Genomic DNA, 13,804 nt, shown 5'->3' with positions numbered 1-13,804 from the left:
GGGGGGATTCACCAGAGACAGAGCAGGCAGCAGAGCAGGGGATCCACTGAAACCCACCATGGAGGGGAGCAGCGGGGAGACAGGAGAGGGCTGCGCGCCAGAGGGGCTGCTCCCTGCCGGGGACGGAACTGTGGCCATAGCGGAGGTGGCAGCACTGGGAGCCCCACTCGGTCACTTTAGCACCTGTTGTTTCAGAGGCAGGAGCAAGGGGTCAAGTCCGCGGTGGAACTCGGGCTGGGAGCACCTTAGCCGGGCTTGGTCAGTGGATGAGGCTGCTACCACCAGCCAGACTTACTGCCCTCCTCTGCCCTCCTCCGGGAAGCCTTCCTGCCCCACCAGGATGGGTAAGGCCCATCCTCCAGGCCTGGGCCAGTCATTTGCATCACACTGGCCTCTGGTTCAAATACAGACTTAAAAGGGCTTAATGGACTTGACCTTGGGTCATGTGAGGTCCAGCACCTGCCTCCTGGCACGCAACAGGCACCGCCCAAGAGAGGTTTGCCGGCTTCTGCTGCTGCTGGGACAGTCCAATCTTCCTAATGCACCCCCAAACCCCCTCCGCTAGGAGGGGCCTCCACCTTGATGGCTGAGCGAGGCCAGATGTTAACACCTGAATGGTGGCTCAAGGTCGGGCCTTGGGACCCAGGGTCCTAGTCACTCACAGCACTGAACAGGAGACGGCCACGGCTGACCGGCCACGGCCGACAGACGGGAAGGGCACGTCGCTGTGTGCAGCTTCCCGTACCCGCTGGGCTGGGCCCCCGCACTTACAGAAGCCCAGAAGGACCAGACGCCCACTGCCTCTGGCACCTTGGGCTCGGGCTCACCCGGGGCCTCACACACCAAGGGCAGTGAATGTCACATTTTCCTTATTATCAATCACGGTTTGGCCTAAACCGAGACCAGGGGCGACCACTCGGCCCCCGGGTGATCCCACCAGCCACGCTCCTTGGGCCCCAGAGAACGGAGCTCAGCACTGTCCCCCCTGAACCCGAGAAGTAAATGGGGTAATGTTCTCCAGGAGTGGCCCCTAAGATAAATGTTTAAAACTACATATCTATTTGCACATTTCCAAGCTGACACTAAAATTTCTCATCATAAGCTTAAATGCTTGTAGAGGATGTAATTTCCAACATATTGTAAATATTAACATTTCAAAATAAAACTGTTTCTGTTTCTCTTTTAAATGGATCCAATGGAATCTAAATACCACGGCGATCTGTGATCCACCATCATCCATTTAAAAATCACATAATCAAAGTCTCCTAAACAACCGCAAATTGAGCAGAGCTCCTGCACCTCCTCGAGGTTGTTTTCAACTCACGTCCTGCGGGGTGGAGGGGTGGGGAGGTGGGGGGTGTCCCACCACCCCAGAGCAGTTTACGTCTGGGGCCTTTTCTGGATTATTCTATTGTGCCACTGGGCCCCAAAAAAAACCTTTAAATTTTTTTTTGTCACGTGCCCCTAAAGTTCTAAGTGTCAAACATTTTCTTCAGGGCCCAATTATCATAACAATTATTAGTGTATATAACTGACCAATGACAGAAACAAGTTAAAAATTGTGTAAAGTAGGCTCTCCCTGCTGGCCCACCGGGTTAAAGCAGAAGCTCTTCTGAAGCTCTCCAAAGCCACGGCAGCAAGAGTTCGATCCCCCGCCAGGGAGCTGACCCACATGGTGCGGCAGACCTCTCCTGACCGCCCACTGCTCCCCTCAGCAGTGTGCTTCGTGGATCTGCCTGTTCTGCTCCCCACTCTGTCTCTGGTGAAGCCTCTCACTGCCCCTGCACCTCTGGCCTTACCCCAGTTCTGTAAGCATAAATAAACAAATCTTTTTTAAAAAATGTGTATAGTAAGGCCCTCCCTGGTGGCACAGCGGGTTAAAGCACTGCACTAAGAAACTAAAGCCACTTCAGCATGAATTCGATCCCCGCCTGCCCCGGAGGTGACCACATGGCGCGGCAGACCTCTCCTGACCCGCCCGCTGCTCCCCTCAGCAGTGTGCTTCATCAATCTGCCTGTTCTGCCCCCTACTCTGTCTCTGGTGAGGCCTCTCACCGTCCCTGCACCTCTGGCCTGTACCCCAGGTCTGTATGAACATATAAATAAATCTTTAAAAAAAAAATGTGTATAGTAAGCATCAAAAACTAAAACCTTATTGGAAACACATTTCAGAAGAACTGACAGGAATTTCTCTCAATTATCTCATGTCTCCAAAGATGACTATTACCGATTGCCAGAACAGGCCCCGTTTATTCTGTAAGCTATCTCCACTTTTCAACGGTTGTTTAATAAGATAGGAAATCGTTTTGTCAAATTAAAAAAAAAAAAGTAATGGGAAGAGCTACTGTAGGAGATTCTCCAAATTCCTTGAGAATCCCATGCCAAGAATTACAGCAATATACTGTCAAAAGTCATTGTAAGGTTCTATCAGCTGATTACTCAATCAGTTTCTCTTTCAATTTTGTAGCGAGTGAAGAAGTGAAAACAGCCTGCTGCCCCGGTTCAAGCCGGCTGGCCTGTGGCACCACCCGGTGGGCGTCATGCCCGGGGCACACAGCAGGCTCGGCTCTGCCGGGTGATGACCAGCTTCCCCTACGTAATTGGCTTCCTGGGTGCCATGCATGGTGCCGATGATCCCCATTTTCAGGTGGGAAGAAGGAGGCAGCGTGGTTAGGAAACTTGCCCAAGGTCACATAGCCAGAAACATGAACCCGGGCACAGTGCCTCACAGGGCATGGCTGCCTTCAGGGAGCTGGGAGGAGGCGCTGGGATCCCTCTCCACAAGCACCTTCCCAAGCACATCAGCTGTGGGACCCGGCACTGAGAAAGCTGAGAATCTGCAAAATTCACCTTCTTCTGTGTGCACGTGCTCCCACCTTCAAGAGTCACACACAAATGCTTCTTTCACATAAATGGCACCGAGCCCGTATACCTTAGTACCAATAAATGTTAAGCACTCGTTAGTGTTGTTAGAGAGCAGGAAAAGAAGCAACTCCCATGACCTTGGCCAGGACCAACACTGCAGGTTTACCAGCCTTTTACAGCTTTGGTATCTACCCTGAGACCCCAACATCCCTCGTCAGACACACCTAAAGCCCAGGTGATAAGGCTCGGATAGGTGCCCGGACCATGGAGCAGCCTGCTAACATGCAGGAGACCCCAGAGCAGAAACCCCTCGAGGACGCCAATCCTAGTTCTCCCGCGCAGCAGCAGGTTCCCCGAGAGAAGTCCCAGCATCCTGCACCACTGTGTCCTATTCTCTCCACTGGACATGGAAACATCATCATGGCAACAGAAACAGGCCAGTGGCCCCTTATCCCTCCCTGCACCCTGTCCCCAAGCACCCTGTGGCCACCAGCCTGGAGACCCAACACATAGAGCCCCATTTGATTCTGAAAACCAGTCAAGGGTTTGGCTTCTAGCCCTTCTCTCTACATCTTGAAATTTCAACTTCTGCAAACAACTCAGGGATGCCAGGAGGCAGTGAGCAGAGGGACAGACGTAGGTTTTATTTTTAGACGCTGATATGGAAAGTATCCGTTTGGCTTCACTCTGGTCCCTAGCCACCACCTCCTGCCCAAAATCGTCACCAAAATGAGCAGCAGACATCGAGGAAGATTTCATAATTCTGTGCCTGGCACGATCTACAGAAGGGCTCCAGGCTCCATTCCACCCCCAGGCTAAGTAGATGACGGGGCTCAGCCGAAATCTTCCCAGGAAGTCAAGCAGCAGCAACACACTGCCCCTCCAGCGGTCTCTCACATTCACGCTCCAAGGCCCCTCCCTCCCCTCCAGTGGTGCAAATGCTTCCCAGCTAAGGCCCAGGTCTTAAGTCCACAAGAGGCAAGTATTGAGGCATTTATTTCATTTCAGGCAGTGTGCTTAGTGAACACACGGTGAACACACGGATTCACCTCCTGAAAAACGGGTCCCAAAAGCAGCGTTCTGTGGACCCCCACCCTAACAACAGGAAGCGCCTGACCCTTCGCACAGCAACTTCACCTACAGCTCTAACTACAGGTCTGATTCTCAGTGAGGGGGGGGGTTTGGGGGGGGATACAGCAGCATCTGCATAGGGCCCAGGGACTTCCAAGGTGACCAGTGATGGGGATCAGGAGACAAAATCCATCCTAGAGCAGGGTGGTCTGACACCTGGCCCAGAACAACAAAGGTACACCTGCACCACTTCCACCCACTGCTGCACCCCTGGCAGGCATTATCAATCAATCCCCGCCCTCACCTATTCAGATTCAGAATCCTCCAGGCAGCCACTTACCCATCAGAAACGCCCCCCCTAGGCACATTTCTTAGTGCCTCCTGATGGACAGAGAAATTAACACCCTCAGATGACACAACTTTGCCCAACAAAGATGAGCCTGGATGAAAAATCCACTACTGATGAAAGGCTTCCATAAACTACCTCCTCCCGCAAAATAAACCTCAGCCTCTGTGTGGCAAGTTCAACCCTCACGCAACCAGGAGGGAGGACAGAAGAATTCTGCAGGCCTCCACCACAGCTGCCCAGCCCAGCCTGCCAAGCCCAGCCAAGCTGCTGTCACCGTCTGTACATCCTGTTTCAGGGCCACACAGCCCTGACATCCTTCCTTCTCCCTCCATCCACCTTCCCCTCCTTCACCAGTCAATGAGCACTGGACGTAAGCCCGGGGGAGGCAACTTGAGGGTCGGGGAGGCCCACCGACTCAGTCCACCCTGCAGGAGCCAGGGGCCATAGGGGAGATCAGGTGCAGCAGCAAGAGTACAGGAGGTAAAGGGACCATGGCCTGTGGGGGGAAGGCGTGAGAGGCAGAGGGACGACAACACGCCTCCTGTAACACGAGAATGGTCCGAGGCAGCAGACTCGGCCAGGGAACGGCGCATCAAGGCAGGAGCCTGGGGGCCCTCAGGGGAGTCTGAGGACAGGGACCCCAATCTGTGGCGGGTGGCATCCAGGACCACAGACATCCGGCTGGGGGGTCCTCACCTACCCATCTCCCAGCCCACCAGCAACCTCCACTGACAAAGCCACAGCCATGCGACCAACCCAAGAAGCCACCGGCCTGCCCGGTGTCCTACAGGCAGAAATCACAGCGCACCCACGGGGGAGAAGGCAAGCGCGTGAGCCTGACGCGGTGGGGCGAGGGCAGGGCGTGCTAAGGGACCCTCCACGAGAGCGACAGCGAGGCGCAGCGGGCACTCACCTGCACGACTTCTATTCCTCGCTTCCTGTGGAGAGAAGCAAAGAAAACAAAGGTTACTACACAGGCAGGACTCTTCCTTCCAGAATATTCACTACAGCCAGCGAAGGTGCAGCTGTGAGGACAACTGGCGGCTGCACCTCTTGGGTTGTGGCCCTCAGAATAGTCTGGTTTATGAACTCCTCAGTCACGGGTGTAAGAGGACTAGTTCCCCAGCGGGAACCCTACAGGGACCCCAGTTTTGCCTGCTTGCTCCCAGTCAGCCGTCCCCATCCCAACCCAAGTCAGGGCTTCGTCGGCACAGCTCCAGCCTGACACCCTCCCCATGACTCCCCACCCACAGCCTACAACCCTCGTCAACTCAGCCAGCTCCTATGCGCCCCCAAACCCCCACCCGAAGTCTAGCGCCTCGTGCTGGCGTCCCGGGCCTACCTCAGGCTAGTCCCCTAGTCCATCCACGAACCCACGTGAGGAGTCCACAGTCTCCCTTGCCCCAAACCCTTCAGTCCTGCTCTGGCTGCTCGTCTAATCCCTGGCCACCTCTGACCCTACGGACATACTACCCAGCTCTGACCCCAGTCCAGCCATCACCTGCCGCACCAGAGTCCCCGCCCAAACCCGACCTCGTCTCCTCCACTCTCGCCCACACACATGCACAAAGTGTCCCTGCAGGTCCCCCTAAGTCCCCAGTCCCCTACTGCAGGGCCTCGGCCCGCATGTTCCATGCAGCCTACAGACTGGACTCAGGGCCCTCCCTGGTGGTGCAACGCGTTAAAGCACAGCACTATGAAGCAGGCTGCAGCCACTGCAGCTCGAGTTCGATCCTTGGCCAGGGAGCTGACCCACATGGCGCTGCAGACCCCTCCTGTCTCATGCTCGGCCCCCCTCAGCTGTGTATTTTGGTCAATCTGCACTTTCTGCTCCCCACTCTGTCTTGGTGAATCCTCTTGCATGCGTAAGTAAATAAAGTCTTTAAAAAAAAAAAAAAAAAAAAGCCTGGACTCAGAGCGCCCCAGAGTGCCCTGCCCCCGCCCCCGCTTCCACACGGGTGGGTGTCACCACAGTGAGGGCCCCATAAGGACACACAAACAGGTCCCTGTAGACTGTGCGTTTTCCTGGGAAGGGAGGCTGGGCTTCCCACCAACAGGCAGAGGCGTCTGTGACCAGAAAACGTCACGAACAGGTGTTACTGCCCAAGTGCCTTCCTGGGAGTGCGGCTGTGGCAGATTCAGCCGCCGTGTGCCCTCGCCTACGACGGTGCCTGCCTGGCACCCAGACATCCTCACTTAGCGGGTCCCTGCGCCTGGCCTGGCCCACCTGGGCTCAGGCACACAGCAGTAAGAGAGCAGAGGCGGACCCTCCCGGGGCTTGGAGTCTGTAGCAGAGCCGGCTCCAGGCCAGGAAGCCTCTGGGTGACGCTGGACACCCAGCACAGCTGAGGGCACACCTCCCGGCACTTCCAACCATCGACCATGAGCTCCTTCAACAAGTATCTGCCCCCAAGCAGAACCTCGAAAGGAAGCCACGCATGAGACGGGAGAGGCAGCCCGTGCTGGGGATACCCAGCCCCCGCCCCCAACACGGCCTGAAGCCCTGGAACCCAATCTGAAAGCTACAGTGGTCGATGCTCTCGGGAGGCCTCCCTGTCACTCAGGTCCGGAAGGAGCGTCGGCCGGTGTCCATGTGCCTCCCTGGACACACACACTGGGCCCAACAGCACAGCCCCGGGCTGCCAGAGCAACCGCAGGGGGTACCCACACGGCTCAGAGCCCTGGCCCCAGGTCGCCCCACCCCACCCCACCCCCGCGGGCGGGTGGGCGCAGGCTCCAGCTCAGGCTGCGCTCATGTGCTGCCCTGCTCCTGCCCATCAGGTGCTGAGGGAGGAGCCAGGCAGGAGCCCCAAGCCCCAAGCCTGTGGAACACATGGCGGGAGGGACAGCCGGTGGCCGCTGACGGAACCCGAGGGCGTGTGATCTGTACCAGCTGCAGAGGCTTCCGCCTGGGGTGCAGCCCGGGGTCCCCCTCTGAGTTAATCCTCTCGGCATCCAGATTATCCAGCCGGCCCTCGGTGCCCAATGCAGCCGCTGCGGTCACGTCCATCCTGCCCACAGTTCGCAGCCTCTGGGCCAGCCCTGCGCCCCCCTCCTAACAGCAAACAGGTCTCTAACTTCAAAGCAGATGGAACCCACAAAGCGAAAGAAAAGCGTCATCTTGAGACCAGACAGGCCGAAAATCATGAGTGGGGCCAATCCCTGGAGCCAGCCGGTTTCTCTGCAGCTCTGCAGCTCTGAGCTCTGAAAGCCGGACAGCCACTCTGGGAGAGGGTCAGGCCACACACCGGGCACCCGCACAGATGCCCTGGGCCGTGGGGAACGATGCGGTGCTGAGTGACCTGATGCCCACGAGGGAGGCCAGTCACCACCCTTGACTCAGATGGGCAGGCCCAGGTGGGTGGCTGGGGGGGGGGGTGGGCACTGGCTGGCCACTCCCGCCTCCCGGTGGCTGCGCAGCTGGCCAGAGGCACTGTGAGGCTGGTCTCTGCTCCAGGGCCTGGTGTGAGGGGAGGCCAGGGGGGCAAGCCAAAAGAATCATTCCTTGTGATAGCAGAATCCCACACACCACCGCAGCTCGGGGAACAAGACACAGTTCTGTCGGGGCTCTGGGAAGTCTGCAGGAAAGAGGGACTGACAGCCTTCATTTCCCAAGCAGCAGGCTACTGAAATCCGGCCATAACCAGAATGTTCAGAAATTGAATCTTGACACCCAAAGGAAAGGTGTCAACCATCGGCACACTGAAGCAAGGCGTTCAGGAGTTATCTAGAAAAGCTTCCAAGTTCTGTGCCAAGAAGAGCTGAAATAACACTCATTCTGGATCATCAGGCTGGCCTGTGTCAGAGTACAGCTCTGAGACCCTTTCCTTACTGGGGCAGAAGGGGGAAGGAGGCAAGGAACTGGTCATGGCGGGGCTCCCTGTGCCCCTGAAGCCCCAGCTGCACCATCGCACCCCACAGACACACTCAAGTCACGTGCAAAGTGGTGCAGGTTGTGAATGCTGAGGCCACCCTGGCGGGGAGAGCGAGGACCTGGCAGCAAGGGGAGGCTTAGGGCTGGGGGGAGGGTGGTGCTCCACAGGAAGGATGAGGAACCACTCGGTAGCACCACAGGTAGTGTCTCACGGACTCTGGTATTCGAAAACGCAAGCAGAAAGCCTGAGCGCTGTGTACAGTCATTTGGTTTAAGAACAACATCCGGTGTGGAGAAAAAGGAACTCTCTTGCACTGCTGGTGGGAATGCAAACTGGTACAACCACTATGGAAAACTATTTGGAGGTTCCTCAAACTGCTAAACATGGAGCTTCCCTACGACCCAGCAGTCCCACTCCGAGGCATCTACCCAAAAGACACAAAAATACTGATTCAAAAAGATACCTGCACCCCCATGTTTATTGCTGCTTTATTCACAACTGGAAAGACATGGAAACAGCCCAAATGCCAAAAAATGGATGCCTGGATTAAAAAGATGTGGTACTTATACACAATGGAATATTACTCAGCAACCAAGAAAAAGAAACACATGCCTTTTGCAGCAACATGAATGGAGCTGGAAAAGATCATGCTTAGTGAGATAAGCCAGAAAGAAAAGGAAAAATACCGGATGGTTTCTCTCATAGCAGGAGAGAAAATAATGATAATGATGAACAGCTATATACCAGAGACATTTTGTGGAGGTGGAGTGGGGAATGGGATGAAAAACAGTGGGGAGAGGGAAATGCACTGGACTATGGTGATGGCACATGGTGATTTGGTGACAGGAAACCCAAGGGGATTGCAAATGAGATGGAAAAATGCACAAAATGATGTAAAAATATACTATTATATATATATATACATATATACATATACATATACATGAAGAACAACATCCAGAACAAGCATGTGCACTTGTGTACACACAGAATGAATCTGAAAGTGCATCTGGCCCAGGGGAAGGGCAGTGAGGGCGGATGAAGAGCAACTTCCTGCCGGCTGCAAAGGCTCGTGTAGTTCTCGAATTCTGAGCCGTGTGCTTCTAACATCGCGAAGACAGAGAACCGGACCGTTGAATGCTCTTTAAAGTAATAGTTCCCGGTGTCCCAGCACCTGGCATAAAGCAGGTCATCGATGCACTGAAACAAGGCATTCAGGGGTTATCGAGAAAAGCTTCTGAGCTCTGTGCAAAGAGCGGCTGAAATAACACCCACTCTGCGCCATCAGACTGGCCCGTGCCAGAGGGCTGAGCACAGGCTGAGCCCCTTTCCCTACTGGGGTACCGGGAAGATGAGTGGTGGAACGCACTGCTGTGCGTACTGTAGCAGCCGCTGCAAAGCCACGCAGCTTTCCCCTTTACGCTTCCTAGGCTTTCTACAAGTGGGGCTATCACTCACCAAATAAGAGAAAATGTAACCAAAAAGTTAAATAATTCAAGCATTTTATTAAAAACCTGCACCTGGAGAAAATTTTGATAGACTCAAAAACTGTCTTGCTCTTGGTAACTATTGTGTGAGAAAAGCGTCCTGAACAGTCTACCCTGAAACGCATAAACCTGCTTTTCCAAATGCTAGGAGACCAGTGAAGGGAGAGACCCTTCTCCTCACTCCCCAGTCTACCCCCAATTCCAAGGAGAACACAACCTTGGGGAATTTAACATGGGAACTTGCCAAACTAGCCTTTCCGAAGAGGAGGGAGAATGATCTTGGAAGGCTTCAGGGAGGAGGCAGCACCAAGCAAAAACTGAAGACAGACACTGGGGAGAAGATAGAGAGGGATCACAGGAGGTGAGTCCCTTTCCCAGAAGACCTGGGATTGGGGGCAAAAGTTCCACTGAGGGGCAGACATGGACAATGAATGGCAAGTGGACAGAGGGCTACGCAGACCTTCCCCCCAAGGGCCCGCTTGTCCACATCCTAACTCGGGCCACTCCTGAAGACCGAGTCTGCAGGGCCGGGGCAGGTCCTGGGAAAGACTTGGAGTCTGTCAAACTCCAGGTGTTGCTCAGAACTGGTATGGGAACACCTGCCCACCCAGCCACGAGGGCCGGCGGGTTCCGGAGCAGCCATCCAGGGCCTGCAGACAGGAGTGATGGAGGCAAAGGAGCCAGAAACTCCCAGAGCGGGATGCCCCGGCCTGGGAGCAGCAGGCGGAGACCTTAGACGCCCAGGACAGAGCTGAAGACCATCCAGAACCTGTTTGGGAGGCAGGTGAAGTGGAAGAATTGGGGTACATGCCCAAAGGGAGACCACAGAACCAGACGCAACTGTACCTCATGCCTCAGTTTCCTCCTCTGTCACAGGAGGAGAATCCGGGACCCCACCCACAGGAGGGCCGAGTGGGGATGTGGGCGTCTGCCTCCTGCCTTGGGCAAAGGCCCCCGCCCCCAGCCCTGTGATTCCAGGGGCTCCCCCCGGGGGTCATATGCGGTAGGAGGGCATGCAGGCCAGGCCAGGCCAGCCCTTCCAGGTCCTGGGGTGGGGGGGGGTGGACCGTCAGCAACACGAGACCAGAAAGTTCTGAGGACAGGTTTGTGTGTGGGCAGCAAGCAGAGTCTCCAGAAGGGGGCCACACGTGGAGAAAGGCCAGGCGGGAGCCCAGGAAGGACAGGCTCTTGAGCCAGAGGTCAAGGCCCCGGCCCAGCAGCCTAAAGTGTCCAATCTGGACTTTGTAAGTTGTGGATTTTCTTAAGCCTGTTCACACCTGGTTCCTGGACGCTGCTTGACAGAGCGGTGCTCGGTGACCCCTTAGCCTGGATGGCCGGGCACAGAGGGGGAGCGGCAGAGCAATTCAATGATGAGGCTCAAAGGCAGAGGAGAAAAGACACAACATCCCAGATGCCAGGAAGAGGGGAGCGTCTTGAGCGCCTCGCGGCCGAGCAGGGCCCGTGCAGCCCGGCCTTCGCACCTGCTAAGCCGCGTGACCTGTCCGACCCACACGCGCCGTTCAGGGCCAGGTGTGAGGCCCCGGGGCTGCCAGCAAGTAAAGCACACACGACGGCGAGCTGGCAGGGGAGTGCACAGGTGCCCACTGACCGACAGGGACGCCCCCGTGCAGGACAGCTGGAGACGCCCAGGCTGGGGAGGAAGAGGCGTGCAGTAACCCAATAAAGTTTGTACAAAAAGGGGCCCTCGAGGTTAGGAACTGCTTTCTCACAATGCACAAGGGCATCGGGGTGCCGAGAGCCCCCCAGATAGGGAGACTGCTGGCAGGCCCAGCATCAGAGAGGGGCCAGGCCTCCCCAGAACAATGTCACAGCAGCGAGATGGACCCGGAAAGGCAGGCTCCCTGCCTCCAAGGGGTGAGGAGGAGGAAGCCGCACCTGCACCCAGAGCTAAAAGCCACTTAGAGAGGGAAGCGTGTAATTATGCAAGTGGGAGCCAGGCATGTTCTCCAGCCATTTGGGGTAGTTTGCTAATTGCCAGGTCTGAGGAGCTGAGTGATGAGTCCCAGCAGCACCCACAGGCTTGCAGGAAGCCTCCTGAGCCTTCAGTGACCAGCGGAGGTCAGGCCGCCGAATGTCTCCCAGGTCTCGGGTTCCCTGCCCCGGCCGCTGGGCCTCCTCTCCCGTGTGTGAGGAAACACACCACCCCCAGGTCCACGGTCTCATCACCATCCTCCCCGTGCTCCAGGTCAGGCCCTGAGGAGTCTACTCGGCTCCCACCCTCCTGGGAGCTCCAGCCCAGCACCGAGACAGACGTGGGGGCTGCCCGGCTCCACGTCGCTGGCCCCGCTAGGCTAAGAGTTCTGTGGGGTTGTGGGGACATTAACAGTGATCAACAATACGGGCAGTTCATTCCTGGACACCCCCGGGGCCCCACCCCAAGTGAAGCAAATTGCTTTGGCCTATGACACGGGCACAGCTGTGACCCACGCCACATCCAGACAGAAGCACTCTGCTGCCAGCCCCCCAGCTCACCGAAGCCCCCAAATCCACCCACACCCACACCTGTAAAGAAAACGGGTGGCAACAAAGCCAGGCTGGAACCACAGAAACCCTGAGAGGCCCTTCAGCAGGGGTCCGCAAGCAGGGGCCATTTGCCGCAGGGGCTCTCAGAAACACCTGAAGACATTCCGTGGGCACCGCGGGGGCTGCCGGGAACCAGGGCAGGGGCCTGCAGTGCCGCAGACAGCCCCGAAAACAAAACTAGCCGGCCTGAGCGGGCCGCAGCGTGAGCTGACATGCCACCTGGGCCTCAGCGCGGAGGACAGGGCCTGGAGAGCGACGCACGCGCCCCTCGGGGAACAGGGTCTGCGCCTTCTGTCTGCACCACAAGGCCTCAACCATCCCTGGAAGGCGGCACCGGGGCCTCGAGGGGAGGGGCGCCAGCCCTCCTGTCCTCACACCCTCCAGCAGGGACCCTGCACTCCCAAAACAGCCAGGCCGCCTTACTTGCAGCCGCACCAGGCCGCACTTGCACACAAACGAGAAGGCCCTGCTCCCCTGGCAAACTCCTGCACTCCACCAAGGGGTGCCCACGGGGAGGTGCCCTGCCCTCCCCCAGCACGGGGCGGCTCCTCAGCTGTGCCGCCATCACCTGAGCTTCAGGCTGCTCTACCAGGACCCAGGCGCCCTCGCAGGCCCCCTCACCCACCACCAGGCGGGACCGGGTGCTCTGCAAGCCTCCCCGAAGGAGGGGGCCGGTCCCCCGGTGCCAGGCTTCCGCCCCCAGCGAGCGGCTCCTGCCTGTCTGCTTCCTCGGTGGCCTGGTTCACTGGCTGATGGGTTTCATCACTTGGGTCTCCCTCCCCCTAACCGTGCCAGACACTGAAATTGCCCGATGCAAAGACAGAATTTTAAGAACAGAATTTTAAAGTGAAGACAAGTTTCTGATTGTCTGGGCAGCTCTTGGAAGCACCAGACCCTCTGGAGCAGCCACCCTGGGGTGCCCCCCTCCCTGCCTGGGCCACTACCCGCTCCCTAGGCTGAAGACCTCTCCCCAAACCAGGTTCCACCATCTGGGGAGGCGGGTGGCCACGGGGCCCCCACTGTGCCACGCAGCGGCGTGAGTCAGCGTGTAGCTTAGACAGGCCCCGCCGGTCCCTGGACACGCTCTTCCTCGGGAGCCCAGGATGTGGGCGAGAGGCAGAGCCAGTGAGTCACCTCCTGGCAGCTGCCGGTGGACAGCAACGCCATGCCACCAGGGCTCAGGGGTCAGCGCAACGAGGCGCCTCAAGAACCCCGGCCCCCAACACCAGAGTGGGGGAACTGAGGCAGGAGAGGGCCCAAGGATGTGTTCCGCTGCCCCCGAAGTATCACCACTTCAGACTACAAGTCACGGAGACTTTGAGACTGAAAGCAGAGGCTGAAATTCTATTCCCCTGATGGCCCTCGACACCTCCGCTTTAATATGGAAGTTCTCTACTTGAAATTCTTTGTACATGTACTGCTCCCTGGCAGGTGCCATAACTTTTCTTCCGCCTAATGGGGGATGGGCCCTAACCACATGGAATATGGAAATGGGGTACTGCTGGGCACGGAAGACACTCAGGGGCTGCAGGAAGAGGTGGTTCCGGCATCCAGCCCTGGCCCTCCTCCCGCACCCAGCCGTCAGTCTGCCTGCTCCCGTCAGTCACAGCAGT

At 57.2% G+C, this 13,804-nt stretch overlaps 1 protein-coding gene across 2 annotated transcripts in view; it reads right to left on the bottom strand.

Moving 5' to 3' along the window:
- Positions 1-13,804, bottom strand: part of ITPK1 (inositol-tetrakisphosphate 1-kinase) — a 127,941-nt gene that overhangs the window by 88,165 nt on the left and 25,972 nt on the right. For both annotated transcript variants that reach the window (XM_012724715.1, XM_012724716.1), the window contains exon 2: positions 5,199-5,223. In XM_012724715.1, coding sequence (XP_012580169.1) covers positions 5,199-5,223 — 25 coding nt within the window. The remainder of the gene's footprint in view (positions 1-5,198; positions 5,224-13,804) is intronic.

Source organism: Condylura cristata, unplaced genomic scaffold (genome assembly GCF_000260355.1).
Source record: "Condylura cristata isolate star-nosed mole 26May11 unplaced genomic scaffold, ConCri1.0 scaffold00013, whole genome shotgun sequence".
Lineage (NCBI taxonomy): Eukaryota > Metazoa > Chordata > Mammalia > Eulipotyphla > Talpidae > Condylura > Condylura cristata.
This window is presented reverse-complemented; position numbering and strand designations above follow the sequence as displayed.